Source organism: Podarcis liolepis, assembly GCF_965112155.1.
Source record: "Podarcis liolepis genome assembly, chromosome: 14".
NCBI lineage: Eukaryota > Metazoa > Chordata > Lepidosauria > Squamata > Lacertidae > Podarcis > Podarcis liolepis.
In genome coordinates, this window is record NC_139569.1 from 38760452 (window position 1) to 38774768 (window position 14317).

The following is a 14317-nucleotide window of genomic DNA, read 5'->3' on the forward strand; positions in this document are numbered from 1 at the left end:
ATTCTCGTAAGAGAGTGAACAATACATGCCAGGAGTGGAGAACTTGTGGTCCACTGCTGGACAATGACTCCTGTCATCCTTGACCACTGGTCCTGTTAGTGAGGGATGATGGGAATTGTAGTCCCAAAACAGCTGGAGAGCCAAGTTTGGCCCTGCCTGGCCTATATAAAGTCAGTTCCTGCGTTCCTCTCATGCTCAGGGCTGAAACAGATATATTGGTGGCAGATTCAAGCCAATCATGTTGGAAAAGTTTTATCTTAAGATAATTCTTATTTATTCCAATTTATTCTAAGAATGCTACAATTCTCAATGAAATAGTGACTGAAGGAAGAGGAATAAAATGCTGAGGCAAACAGCCTATTCTTGCTATCACTGGTTCTCGGTGTTGTTATTTTGATCAAAGCAAGTAGAATATATAAACAAGCATGTTAGCATAAAACTAATTTTAAAAGCAGTACTACTTGACTTTCTAATATCCCTTGTTTTTTTTCTATCCAAGCAAACTGGGGAAAGCAGCTGTTTGGATCCCAAGAATACTAATTTTTAAAGCTGCCATTAGTCATAAAGCAACTGCAGGAACTTGCATAAGCTTTGCGGTAATGCTGTCACTGAATAGCCATGTCAGAGATAAAACCAAATATTTCATTGAACAGTACGCTTGGCAGATTCGTAAGCATCTCTCCTTTGGGGAGGTTTCTAATCTGGCTTTTAAAGTCTGCGCAGAAGCATAGGTTTGAAGGCAAAGCCACCATTTTACCTCAGAGCTTTCAATTTGGACCCACCATTTTACCTCAGAATTTAGAGCTTATAACACAAAACCACCATTCTACCTCAGAATTATCGCAATCTTGTTGTTGGCAGTTCTAACCAGCAGTGTAGATGGGGGCAGGGGGCGCACCGGGCGCCACTCACCCAGCAGGCGACACTTACTGTGGGGCCTGCAGCATGCCCGAGCCACATGTCTCTCCCAGGGGTGATGTGGTGGCTCAGGCACCTTTTCCAGTGGCGTGGGGTCTGCGGTCACCCCCGTCTCCTCTTCAGCCGCCCTGCAGGCCAGCTACGCCACTGGTTCTAACTGATCTTATAATCAGAAGGGGGCGGGGGAGAACAAGCAGCAAATCTTTTATACAGTGGTACCTCAGGTTAAGTACTTAATTTGTCTCGGAGGTCCGTTCTTAACCTGAAACTGTTCTTAACCTGAAGCACCACTTTAGCTAATGGGGCCTCCTGCTGCTGCCGCGCCGCCGGAGCCCGATTTCTGTTCTTAACCTGAAGCACTATTTCTGGGTTAGCGGGGTGTGTAACCTGAAGCGTATGTAACCTGAAGCGTATGTAACCCAAGGTACCACTGTATAGGGAGATGAGAAGTACTAATCGTAATAATTTTATTGTTTAGCTATAAACCATAAGAAAGATGACTAGGGCCAGCTGTATCCTGAAGCAGATTAAGGCAACCTGCCAAGTAATGTTTTTTTTTAAAAACGCATATACTTGGGGAAGGTGTGCATGCAAATTCATATATCTGTGAAAATAATGCACAAAAATGCATTGAATAAACAAGTGTTTTAGAAAAGTGTGTCTGTGAGGAAAACAACATCCCAACGTGTGTTTATTAGAAGAAATTCACACTAAAAAGCTGATACACTTTTATTATGGCTCGGGGGGGGGGGTGTCACAAACTGATGAAGAAACGTAGAGAACTGAATTTTAGATCTAGAAAAATGAGAAACCTATATTGACGGATTTTCCCATTCCCAGTCCGACGTACCATTTAAAGGCAGAAATTTGTTTAAACCATTTCTACCCTGCTCCTTGTCCGAGAAGGTTCCCAGAATCGCTCACAAATCAGCACAGTCCCTACCTACCCCTCAGGCTTACAACCTGAATATACAAAAGGAGATGGGGAGAGAGAAAACAAGAAAACTCAGGCACCCAAATTCTTCATATTAAAATGCATTGGAAAAGCCTAACCATGTCTACTCACAGAAGGAAGCCCCCTTGCATCTGATGGGGCTTACTCCCAGGTGAGAAGGGTTAGGATTGCAGCCAAGGTTCTTATAATAACCAGACGAGATCTGGAAATGGCCAAATATTTATCTTATAACATTGGGTTGAATCCAGAGGAGGGAAAGCCTTCTTACATGTGGAAGGTGTCTTACGCTCACCCAACAGCTGCTTTAGGCCCTAATACCAGAGAGTTGCATGAGAAAGTTGCTCTGCTTTATGAGACGCGAGACCTGCTACAGAACCCGTTGTTCAAATTGCTAGCACTTGAGCAGGTGTAGCAAACGTTGTGCCCTCCTCATGTTGTGGACTGCAACTCCCATTATTTGCCATGCTGGCAGGGGATGATGGGAACTGTCTATGACATTGGTGGGGAAGCAACACACAACACTTGCTAACCCTGGGTTTGCAGGAGAGAATTAGCAACTGCTTTCCTTCAACTCACTGTTCCTTCTGTCCAACCCACGATATATTTAACCAGGGCAGGGGGAGTGCTCTGACATTTGGATCTGCCAACACAGGCAACGGAAAAGTCTTAATCTGACCTTGGATTTAGCTGTCTAGTCTGTGGCCTTCCACAGATACATGCGGCAAGGCTAACTTCCGCTTTGAAGGGGCTGTGGGCAAAGTATTCCCTCATTCCTCAGTGGCTCTGGAGGGTTTACCCACCGGTAGCACCAGAACCACTGTGTTGGGAGTCTGATACAGTGGTACCTCTGGTTGCAAACATTATCCGTTCCGGAGTCCCATTCGCAACATGAGCAGAACGCACCCCGCGTACGCGCATCTGTGCGTGCGCGGGTCACAATTTGCCGCGTCTGCGCATGCGTGTGATGTCCTTTTGCATGTCTGCACATGCGCGAGCGGCAAAACCCGAAAGTAACCCTTTCTGGTACTTCCAGGTCACCACGGGACACAACCTGAAAAGATGTAACCTGAAGCAAACGCAACACGAGGTACGACTGTACTAGTCACCATTTTAATTTCCCACAATGCCTCAGAGCGACAGCATGCCAGGGAAAGTGAAATTGTGTGACATTTAAAATGGCCGCCCGGCTTAGCTGCCCAGTGCTTGGTCACAGCCCTGGGCTAGCAAAAAAAAAAAAGAAGAAGTGGGCACCAGCGGTGGGTCCTGTCAGCTGCGTAAGGGTGCCAGGCACAGCTGTCAACTTTTCCCTTTTCTTGCAAGGAATCTTATTTGGAATAAGGGAATTTCCCTTAAAAAAAAGGAAAACGTTGACAGCTATGGTGCCAGGTGCTGACCCCAGCCCTGTTATATGGACTAGTGGGCAGGGGCAGAGGAAGGGGGGTGCGGTGGGTGTGAAATGCCCCAGGTGTCACCACTGAGGGCGGTGACAAATTGCTAGGCAGCACTCACCACAGGGCCTGCAGCACGCCTGAACCACGCATCTCTCCTGAGAGAGACGCGGTGGCTTGGGCACGCACAGGCTCCGCGCTGCCCAAACGGTCCACTTGCTGCCTCTCCCCCCAGCTATAGGGTGGCTGAGTGGGAGGAAGCAGGCACAGCTCCTTGCAAGGCTATTGTACACGTCTGGACTCTAGGCAGAGTTTTATCCAACACAGCGAGCTGACTTCTGCCACATCAGGCTATTTGTCCGCCTAGCACAACACTGTCTGCTCTGACTGGCAGCAGCTCTCCAGGGTCTCAGGCGAAAGGTCTTTCCCTGCTCCCAGGTCCTTGTGACTAGAGGCACCAAGGATTGAACGTGGGACCTTCTGCGTTATGGCCAACGTCAGAAATCCAATCTCCATAGCATTTAAATGTCTGCCACTCAGGCCCCTAAAGATATCCCACATCGGGCAGCTTTCCTCGGCCCCGCTCTTGTTCCTACTCACGTGAAAGCTGGGGAATAGCTGCTGCTAGGTGTAGATGAATCTGTCGATTTTGGTTTTCTCGATTTCTTATCTTTCCCATCATAAATCCAGTTTTCCACATCACAATTTTAAAACACACACATGAAAATTCACCAGCTTTTTTGGTATGCATTCTGTATTTTTGCAAGCACAATTTACTAATACAATGCCTTTTTGTATACCATTTTCCCTAATATATGCACTTAAATGCACACTTTGCCCTAGTTTATGCGTTTCTGTGCACATTACTTAGGCTGGAGAACTGCTCTGCAAAATCTAAAAAAGTGAGAATTTCCAAGGGTGGCTGGTGTGTTTCAGAAAGCACTAAGCGGGCAAGTTTGCCTTTAGGCGTGATTTAAATCAGATTTCTCCTCCTTCACCCCTAGATGCTGCTATTCGCAATTGCTACTCAGCGATTTGTTATTAGTTATTTTAAGGACTGTGTTATTTTTATGCATTCTTTTTATCTAATACGGTTTTGCTGTAAACTGCCTTGTGGCTTGTAAAAAAAAAGGCGGAATGTAAGTCGTCTAAAGGAAGGATGGGAACAGTAACAACAAAAATTGCCTTTCCTATTACAGCTGCCTTTGATTCGAACACCAGCAACACGCTAGAGCGCACAGCCCCTCTCAGCGACTTGCTGGGATTTCCCCCTTTCGTCCGTAGGATTAATCCATCATCCTATCCACAAGCAGCTGCTGAGACTGCAACAGCCTCGCCTACCTGTAGATGGGCACAGATGGCGGTCACTGTGAACCAGGTGATCTCCCACGAGAGTCCTGTGGACTTGGCATAAGCCATCCTCCTCTTGCACCTTTAAGGGGGGGGGGAGAAGCTGTAAGCAAAAGAAGAAGGGAAAAAGTCAATGCACCCCGCCAGAATCTGAATGACTAAAGCAAACTGGGCAGTGAATACAACCCGGACTTTGGAAACGGTGCAACCATAACAGCCGAGGTTTGTGCTGGCCAGGAAAGCAGACTCGCAGAGAACAGCATGATCGCAGCGTGGAGGCTGAGGTACTCCAATAAGGGCAGGAGGGTGGGGGAGCTGGCCAGAGGAGCAAAAGCGAGCTAGGTTTTTCTCTCGCTCACGAGTCAGTTTATCAAGCCTGCAACCTCCTTCCCCGTTATTCCCCCCCCCCCCTCCATTACCATATACGCACACAGGAGCCAAGAAGAAATTGAACCTTGCAAAGCTATTTCAACACTCTTCCTTTTTTTCCCCTGCCCTGCTTTCCAAGCCAAGGAACCCAACTCTGGGACTTTGGGATCCGTAATGCTTCCAGCCGTGTTGGCTACTCAGCCCCGTGGCAGAAAAGCGACAATCCTCACTCGCTTTGGGGAGGGGCCCCGCCGATTCGTGGATTAGAATACGAGGACTGTTAACTGTTTCCATGTAAAGGACAACATTGAACCGCCGTCCCTGCGGCACGGAAAAGCTCTTTGTGTGTAAAATCTCCGCAGATTTGAAACCGCACACAGGGGCTACTGGTTTTTACTGTCCCTTTCTTTCATCCAGGCTATTATTGCAATATGATAAAAGTTGGCCAACTTATCTGGCAACCACCCATGTTCTCAAGACCACAGGGTTTGCAATATCCCTGAGAAGAAGAAACATCATCTCCATGGGAAATCTTGGGCACCTAATTCTGTCAGCCTTCACTGGGGACAAATCACTCCTCCCAAGAAAAATCTCATCCTTCCTCTCACCTTCAACCAGAATGTGGCCCTCGGGCTGAAAAATGTCCCCCACCTCCCAAGACTTGGACCAGCGAGAGCCAAGTACAAATCGCCATTCAGCCATTAAACTTTACTGAGTTGAGGACTCTCAGCCCAACCTACTTCAAAGGGTTGTTTTGAAGATAAAACTCAGCTCCTGAGTATGTCACTCTGAGCTCCTTGTGGGGGGGGGAGAGGATATAAAAGCAATAAATAATGGACACAAGAAGATCAAATTATCCTAAATAGGACAAGGGAAGCCAGGCTATAGTCATTTGTGCTCTAGTAACCTCTTGCTTAGACTACTGCAATGTGCTCTACTTGGGGCTGCTCTTGAAGACTGTTTGGGTGGATCCAATGGCTCAAAACCATATAATAATAGTCCTAAAAGACCTGTACTCACTGCCAATTTGTCACCAAGCCCAATCCAAGGTTTGGTTCTGTTATGTAAAGCCCTGAAAAGCTTGGCATTTGGCTACATGAAGGACTCAGTTCTCTCCGACTACTGTCCTGCACGTAGTCTGAGATCCACTGAGGGGTCCTTTTAGTACAGTGGTACCTCGGGTTACATACGTTTCAGGTTACATACGCTTCAGGATACAGACTCCACTAACCCAGAAATAGTGCTTCAGGTTAAGAACTTTGCTTCAGAATGAGAACAGAAATTGTGCTCCGGCGGCACGGCAGCAGCAGGAGGCCCCATTAGCTAAAGTGGTGCTTCAGGTTAAGAACAGTTTCAGGTTAAGTACGGATCTCCGCAACGAATTAAGTACTTAACCCGAGATACCACTGTAGTTCCATCATTCAGCAAAATTCAGGGGTCTGTGACCTGCAAGAGGACTTCCTCTGTAACTGCACCCAAGTTATGGAACAAGCATCCCCTAAAGATCCAGCTGGCATCTATGTTGTTCATTTTTTGACACCAGCTGAACACTTTGTATCCATCATCAATACTCAAAGAGTATCCATCATCAATACTCAAAGAGTAGACTTGTTGACATTAATGGACCTGATTTAGGATTGTCAATTTTAATGGATCTACTCTGAGTAAAACTTAGTTGGATACGGGCCTTTTGTGTCAAACATTTTGACTGATCTGCATAACCGGCCGGTGTTATATAATATGTTAACAGATGGTTGGATTTTAGTGATTTGCTGCTGTTTTATTGGCTTGTGATTGATGCTTTAATATTGCAACCCACCCCAAGGTCACATGAGAAGGAATTATTTTTGAAAATAAAATACAATAAATGTGACTACATTAAAGAGGCTGCCAGATCCATCTCTCCAAGGCTCTCTCTTCGCCACCCAGTTAAAGCAACACCTGTTCCTCCAATAGCTGCCCCTCCCACATGCACACACACACATGCCAGTCTCAATATCTCAGCACAGGAACAGATCTTTCCTGCCGGGCATATTGATAGTGCTATAGCCTATTTCCAAATAAGGGTTTCTAAAACGATGCCGGAATAGTGTTTAGATCTGCAGGGCGGTTATACACAGCCCTCCCCGCCATGCTAATAACTCTCAGGCACTGCGTCTGTGCAGCCTGCCTGCACTCAGCAAACACTGTGTAGAGATTTCAATCTTTCGTTCCTCCAGAGAAAGTGTATTTTCAAACCCAGGACCCACTTTTAACCCAAACATGTGTTTGGGGACCCTTTTTCCTTAATCTTTTACCCTATATTTGTGTGGTGGTAGCGCTCTTGCAGCAACCCACCTCGGATCAGGCCGCAACCCATCGGCCGAAGTGCAGAGCTCTGGAGCCCATCCTCTGCACTCCCCTCTGAAAACATCCCACCACCTGCTTCGGCCCATGTGAAAAGGTTGGCTGTCCGAATCCCAGAATGAAACCTGGGGGCAAAGCAGACATTTGCCCTGGAGTGGCGAGCGAGGCTGAGAGGGCGCCTCTCACAAAGCTGCCAAGCCCCTTGTCGGCACCACTGAGCAAGCTGGCCAAGAGAGAACACCACCCTTTCCTTCATCCCAGGCATGTCCAAAGTCTGTTTCAGGGGCCTAATCCGGCCCCTGTAGCAGTCTATCTTCTGGGGTAAAATCCTTTAAAAAGCTCAACAACTTTGGTCGGCCCTCACGCATGTTCACTTCATCAAATCTGACCCTCTTTGAGAAATGTTTGGGCACCCCTGCCTCATCCCATAGGTCAGGCCCACAAATAAACAAACAAACACACCTTTCCAGAAACTTGCTCTCCTTAAGTCATAGCTGTCAACGTTTCCCCTTTTTTAAGGGACATTCCCTTATTCCGAATAGGATTCCTTACAAGAGAAGGGAAAAGTTAACAGCTATGCCTTAAGTTCTTAAATTAATGGGGAAACTAGCTGAAGCTGCCCAGGGGTGATGGAGGGGTCTCTGTGCATGCTCAGAGACACCTTGCTTACCAAGTGCCCATCCAGGGTCCCACTCAGAGCCCCGCGCTAAATACCCTCTCTCAGGGTACAAGTGGAGCCCCCCGCGCGCCCCTCTTTTCTCGCGAGCGCCCTCTCACCGTGCACCCCGCGCGCGCCTGTCCTGGGTGCAACTTCGGCGCAGCGCGCGCGGGCGCCAAACTCCGCACGCGCGCGCTTTGGGGATACCTTTGGTCAACTTCGGGGCGCAAATCCCTGCGGCGTGGCCACCACCTCACGCGACGGCGTTTTCCCTCTCCCTCTCCTCAGGGGGAAGGGAGCAGGCGTGGACTCGGCGGAGGCAGCAAGGCGAAGCCTCTCCTCCTGTCAAAGCACCAGGGACGCCGACGCCGCATGCTTGAAAAGCGGAGCTGGCAGGCGAACAAGCGCCCGCCCTTCGAGCTTGGCTGGCTCTCTCCCTCCAGGCTCCTCCAGCCCACAAGCCCCGCCAGACCGACTTAGCCGAGGGCCTCGGAGGAAGTGGCGGAGAGAGCGAGGGCGCCGGCGCCGCCGCCACCGCCTCCTCCTCCCGCAGGGCAGCCCGAGCAGCGCGCAAAGCCAAGCGACGGCGCGCGTCTCTGGGAGCTCCCGCGCCGCCACCTGCTCCGCCGCGCGCGCCCTGCAGGCAAAAGGCGCCTCGATGCGGGAAGGGGAGAGCCAATGGGGTGTAAGGAGCGGGGGGAGAGTGCCTCTGCGCGCGTACAGAGTGCCTTTCTTTCATTCACACACACCACTTGGAAAAACCACCCAGATAGCCTGGGTATTATTACTATTATTATTAATCAGCCTAATCCTATTTCCAAGCCCAGGTTGTTGAGAGGGTTTGCAGGCCAATGGGATGCAAGGAGCGGGGGGGAGTGCCTCTGCGCGCGTACAGAGTGCCTTTCTTTCATTCACGCACACCACTTGGAAAAACCACCCAGATAGCCTGGGTATTATTACTATTATTAATCAACCTAATCCTATTTCCAAGCCCAGGTTGTTGAGAGGGTTTGGGGCGATGCTCGGCGTTCTCCAAAAAGTCATGAACTTCTTTTTTTATACAAAACCTTACGGACTTGCAGTATTAAGCCCATAAGGTCTTCTACAACTTAGGTGGCTGGAAAGGCGAGGCTGCAGACAGGGAGCAGAAGGAGGCAAAAGGACCCGTTGCAGGCAAAGGCCAAGTGGACCATTACAAAAGCAGCCTTGACAGTTCCTTACATGCCGACCCTTAGCACTCTCCCTAGTTAGCACTTTTTCATGGAAGCATGCCTAAAATTGCAGCCACGGTGAAGCATTCCCAAAATCGCCCTTCGATGGGCGGTGTGCAGCGTAAATGTAATAAAAGCAACATCGTTGAGGGAGAGGCAGCAATAGTTATTCAAATCAGGCGGCCGCAATGTAGCCCTTTGAAATGCCTGCGCACAAGTGAAGCCAAGTAGCTCAATCCGACGCACGCCTTTTGCTCGGAAGTGAAGTCCCACTGTGTTCAATGAAGCTTAGATCCTAGTAAACGTGTCTAGGATTGCAGCCTCGCCCTCGCTACATTTACCTGGGCGTAGGCCCCAGTGAACGCAGTAGGACTTGCTTCCGAGTAAACATACTTCGGGCTGAGGCTGTGAAATTCTGCTTTGCAGATTTCTGGCCTCTCCATACGGATACTTGAAACCCAGTGAACACAATGGTACTTACTCCGGATTAAAGAGCCCAGGATTGCAGCCTTTATAAATGCCCCCCAAGTCTTCTATCAATATATATATATATATCAATTGGATATATATCCAATTTCTGAGGCTGATTCGTTCCTATATAGACGTCAACCGGATGGGTGCAATATCAAATCACCATTTGCATGTATAAATAAACTGCCACAGCTCTTACATCGAAAATGGAGCTCTGGTTCCGCTTACCATACACCCGGTGCTTGCCGCAGTCAGTTCACACGTTCAGCTGCCCGCTCTCAAATATACCGTAATCAAACAGAGAGAAATCAAATTCTATGTACTTGCATTCTATCATTTCCACCTCAAAAACAGGGAAGCATTGCGGAAGCGGAATTGTATACTTTCCCGGGCTGGTATTATGTCAAACGTATAATTAACTGGGGGCCAGCTACTCTTTTTCCAAATGGCTAATTTTACGACCCGGGCTTGAGGATGCTTGCGCGCCACGTGGATTACGTGCAGCCTCCCCTATAGCACATGAGAATGCGCGAAGGAACTCGACCGAGAAACCGAAGGCACATTCTGGCCGATGGAAGGTTTACGTTTGCGTTAAAGCATCGCCTTAAGGAAGCTAGTATAAAACTGTCACGTGTGAATGCAAGTAGGTTGACCGGGATTCTCATAACTGTTTAGCATTCGAAAGGATCATCTTATCACGAAGAAAACTTATTAAGGGTAACTACTCCTTACCTGCCGCCGCCAGGGATGCGAGTCGTTTAGGAGAGTGAGGAGCAAACTTTCCTCCTCTCTACTGTATCAAAGGCAGCACAGAAGAGTCGGCGTCGCCCGTTGAGAAATACAGGCTTGCAAATTGATGCTTAAACCTTAGCCTTCCTTTGCAGGGCAAGCGGCGCCTTTACGCAAACCCCGTGCGCAGCCATAGATCTCCACGCGTCCTCCTCTCCTTCGAGGTGCGGTTACATCTATCAAACCTCGCCGCTTTCCTTATGCAGTGAACCCACCTTCTCGGGGAAATGAGTCCCCTTTTTGCTGGCAGATAACTCAATAGTGGGCTAAAGGAAAGCCTGGAATGGTCACAGAATCAACAGAAAGCCAAAATGTCTTGCTATTCCATCCGTGCCACTGAAGTTAAAAATACGCACCGAGGAACTAAACATAACCTCGTGAAAGGGTTTGCTGAAATGTGATTGCGCCGTTTCCAACCTGTTGAAAATCAACTTAGATTTCTTCTATAGCTGGGAACGGCGCGCCCTCTAGTGGAAAATCTAGTAGAAGATACAGAGGAGGATATACGTACAGCACTTATTTGTACAAAACTAAACCGGATTCAGCTGTACAGTACTGTCTTATAATCTTGCCTTTGCCCGGTTGCACGTTAATGAGAGAACCAACCTGGTAAAAAGAATCTTGTCGCACAATCTATTGCACATCTCCTCAGAAGTAACACCTACTGAGTTCAATCGGCCTTATTCCCAGGAAAGTGGAGTTACTTATCGGGGAGTAAGTAACCCTAATTGAGCTAATTGAATTAAACAGTTAAATCCACATAAATTTACATTGGAGCAAACCGTTAGTTCTGAAGGGGGGGAGTTATAACCAGTTGATAAATCACTTAAATGTTACTAGCCAAATTTTGGACACTTGTAAGTCAAAAGACCCTTTAATGTATCTTAGAATTGTTCCATTGGCTCCCAAAACATTGTTGTACAAGCTACAGCTATCTTTATATTAGGGGAAAGATGTACTAAGCTCTTAAGCTACGTATTGTATACCTCCCATCTCTCTGTGGGAGGCTGGTTGTATTGCTCCTATTGAATCCACCCACTCATGTAAATCTGGCCTTTTGGGAACCAGCTAATTATTAAGTCCTGGTGATACAGAATACAAAGCATAGGAAAAGAGGGAAGCCCACACAAACCTTTGAAAACAGAGCAGGTACAAAGCAGGAAAAAAATTAAAAAGGCTGCTTATATGCTGGAGATAATAGGACCCAGAAAGTGTCATTGTGTTCCTCCAGTGAGAATCCTTGTGTTTTGGTTTTTTTAAAGAAGGCTTGCATTGGAAGCAAACCTTTTGCATCTATTTTCTGCAGTTACTGATTAACAAGCACGATCAAGTCAAGTTCTGCAAGCAGCGCTGCATGCGTGGTTCTCCGACTCCCTTTTATTCTGACAACACCCCTGTGAGGTAGGCAGGCAGACAGACCGAGAGACTGACTGGGTTTGTGGCTCTGTAAGAGATTTGATGGGTGACGCAGGTGGCGCTGTGGGTTAAACTACAGAGCCTAGGACTTGCCGATCAGAAGGTCGGCGGTTCAAATCCCCGCGACGGGGTGAGATCCCGTTGCTCAGTCCCTGCTCCTGCCAACCTTGCAGTTCGAAAGCACGTCAAAGTGCAAGTAGATAAATAGGTACCGCTCTGGCGGGAAGGTAAACAGCGTTTCCGTGCGCTGCTCTGGTTCGCCAGAAGCGGCTTAGTCATGCTGGCCACATGACCCGGAAGCTGTACGCCGGGTCCCTCGGCCAATAAAGTGAGATGAGCGCCGCAACCCCAGAGTCGACCACGACTGGACCTAATGGTCTGGGGTCCCTTTACCTTTAAGGGATTTGAACCCAGGTCTCCCAGGTCCTAGCCCAACACTCTAACCACAGCATCACACAGAGAACACAACAGTTCCTCCCCTACAAAAGGGCCAGGCAAGGGGGCAGTTTGGACCAATTACAATGTATGTGGAAGGGTCATAGCTCAGTGGTGGAACATCTGCTTTGCCTGAAGAAGGTCCAGTTTCAACTCCCTGTGTCTCCACGTACATAGGAAGCTGCCTTGTACTGAGTTAAGCCCATTTAGCTCAGTCTACACTGACTGGCAGCAATTTTCCAGGATTTCAGACAGGGATATCTGAAGATGCTGGAGACTGAAGCTGGGACCTTTTCAAGGCATAGCCTTTGTTCCACCACTGAACTATGGGCCTTCCCCTGGCAGAGCCTTCCACCTGAAATCCTGGACAACCGCTGTGTTGTGTACTGAGTTGAATAGGATCCAAAATGCAGAAGTCTGATTGGTCCTAGAATAATAGGATTCAGAATGCTGCAGTCTGATTGGTCCCAGAACAATACGATCCAGAATGCAGCAGTCTGATTGGTCCGCAGGAGCCACCCAATCCAGCTCCAGGTGGAAGTGAATCCGCAACCTGATTGGCCTACAGGAGAATCCCGGAATTAGCCAATCACATGGGGCCCATTGTGTAAATAATGTATATACAGTGGTATCTCGGGTTACATAGGCTCCAGGTTACAGACTCCGCTAACCCAGAAATAGTGCTTCAGGTTAAGAACTTTGCTTCAGGATGAGAACAGAAATCGTGCTCCGGCAGTGCTCCATTAGCTAAAGGCTCCATTAGCTAAAGTGGTGCTTCAGGTTAAGAACAGTTTCAGGTTAAGTACGGACCTCCGGAACGAATTAAGTACTTAACCCGAGGTACCACTGTAAAGCAGACATTTCGGGGGAACTGGCATTCCTCACTACTGAGCTGAATAAAGAGCATGAAATCCACACTCGACTCTGAGTATATTTCACGCTGCCAGTCAGTGCAGCTTACTAGTTCCCCTGTGTTCAGACGTTGCTTTCCCTTTCTCTGGCTGAAGGGTCCTTGTCTTCAGAAGATCATTGCATGCCCCCCCCCCCAGCCTCTTCTATTTTTACAGATATGCATGAATCAGCAAGCGACGTTTTCTGCTAACTGCAGCGGCGGATCAAAACTGTCCTTAAAGGAGCAGCTCCAGTTGAACCCGGAGGGATAAAAAACGGGCGGCGGCCCAGTCCTCAGCTCCTAAAATATAGCGATTGCCATCCTAACCCTGTTGACCGGAGAATAAGCCCCTGCTGCATCCAAGAAGGCTCACCTCTGAACACACACCACCCTCCCGCTACCCAGCAAAGTTATGAATGAGCAGACGGAGGAAGGCCACGCCCCTTTCCCCGGGGCTCGGCTTCCTTTTGCTGCGCGCTGATTGGACAGAACGGGAAGCAGCGAGAGTTCTTGGAACGCCGAGGAAGAGCGAGGCGGGGAACGGTTTGGGATGGACGCGGGGCGCAGAAGTTGAATGGATACGTCCTGCAAGGGTTGCCCGGATGCCCTTAGATAGAGGATCCACTCACTGCCCCCCTTCTCTCTTTCAGGCTCTGGGCAGCCCCGCCCCCGCCTTTCTGTCCCCTTCAAAGCGCAGAAACCACCAGACAATTCTCCTTGCGGTCGCTACCAGCGTTCATAATCAATATATAGCAGTGTTTTCGCAAGCCCCTTAGGCGTTGATTCTGCATCTTTATTTTGTTAGAGCGTTTTGGTTTTTTTTGCATAGCTGTCAACCTCTCCTTTTTTTGCGGGAAATTCCCTTATTTCAGCGCCGCTTCCCGCTGGTATCCCGGATTGTTAGATATCCCGTAGACTGTCTGCGGGATATCTAACAGTTCACAGCTAAGCTATCCCTTATTCTCGAGGCTGCTGATCCGTTATTTTCAAATCTGAAAGTTGATAGCCATGTTTTTTTCTTCTGGTGGCAGACGACAGAACCACGAGACCGGTGTAAAACACTCAAATGTTTTATTACAGCTATACAAAAACAACAAAACACAAAGCTTTTGGGTGTCC

The 14317-nt window shown here is 48.4% G+C and overlaps 1 protein-coding gene across 2 annotated transcripts in view; it reads right to left on the reverse strand.

Annotated features, from left to right (window-relative positions):
• Positions 1–10840, reverse strand: part of ADAMTSL3 (ADAMTS like 3) — a 281389-nt gene extending 270549 nt beyond the window's left edge. The window contains exons 1-2 of one of the 2 annotated variants that reach the window (XM_083475290.1): positions 10399–10840; positions 4603–4714 (exon numbers count right to left, since the gene is read on the reverse strand). In XM_083475290.1, coding sequence (XP_083331416.1) covers positions 4603–4680 — 78 coding nt within the window. In that variant the 5' untranslated portion in view covers positions 4681–4714; positions 10399–10840. Of the gene's footprint in view, positions 1–4602; positions 4715–8191; positions 8476–10398 lie in introns of those variants that run through there. The other variant, XM_083475291.1, reaches the window with a different exon arrangement.
• Positions 10841–14317: the final 3477 nt, after the last annotated feature.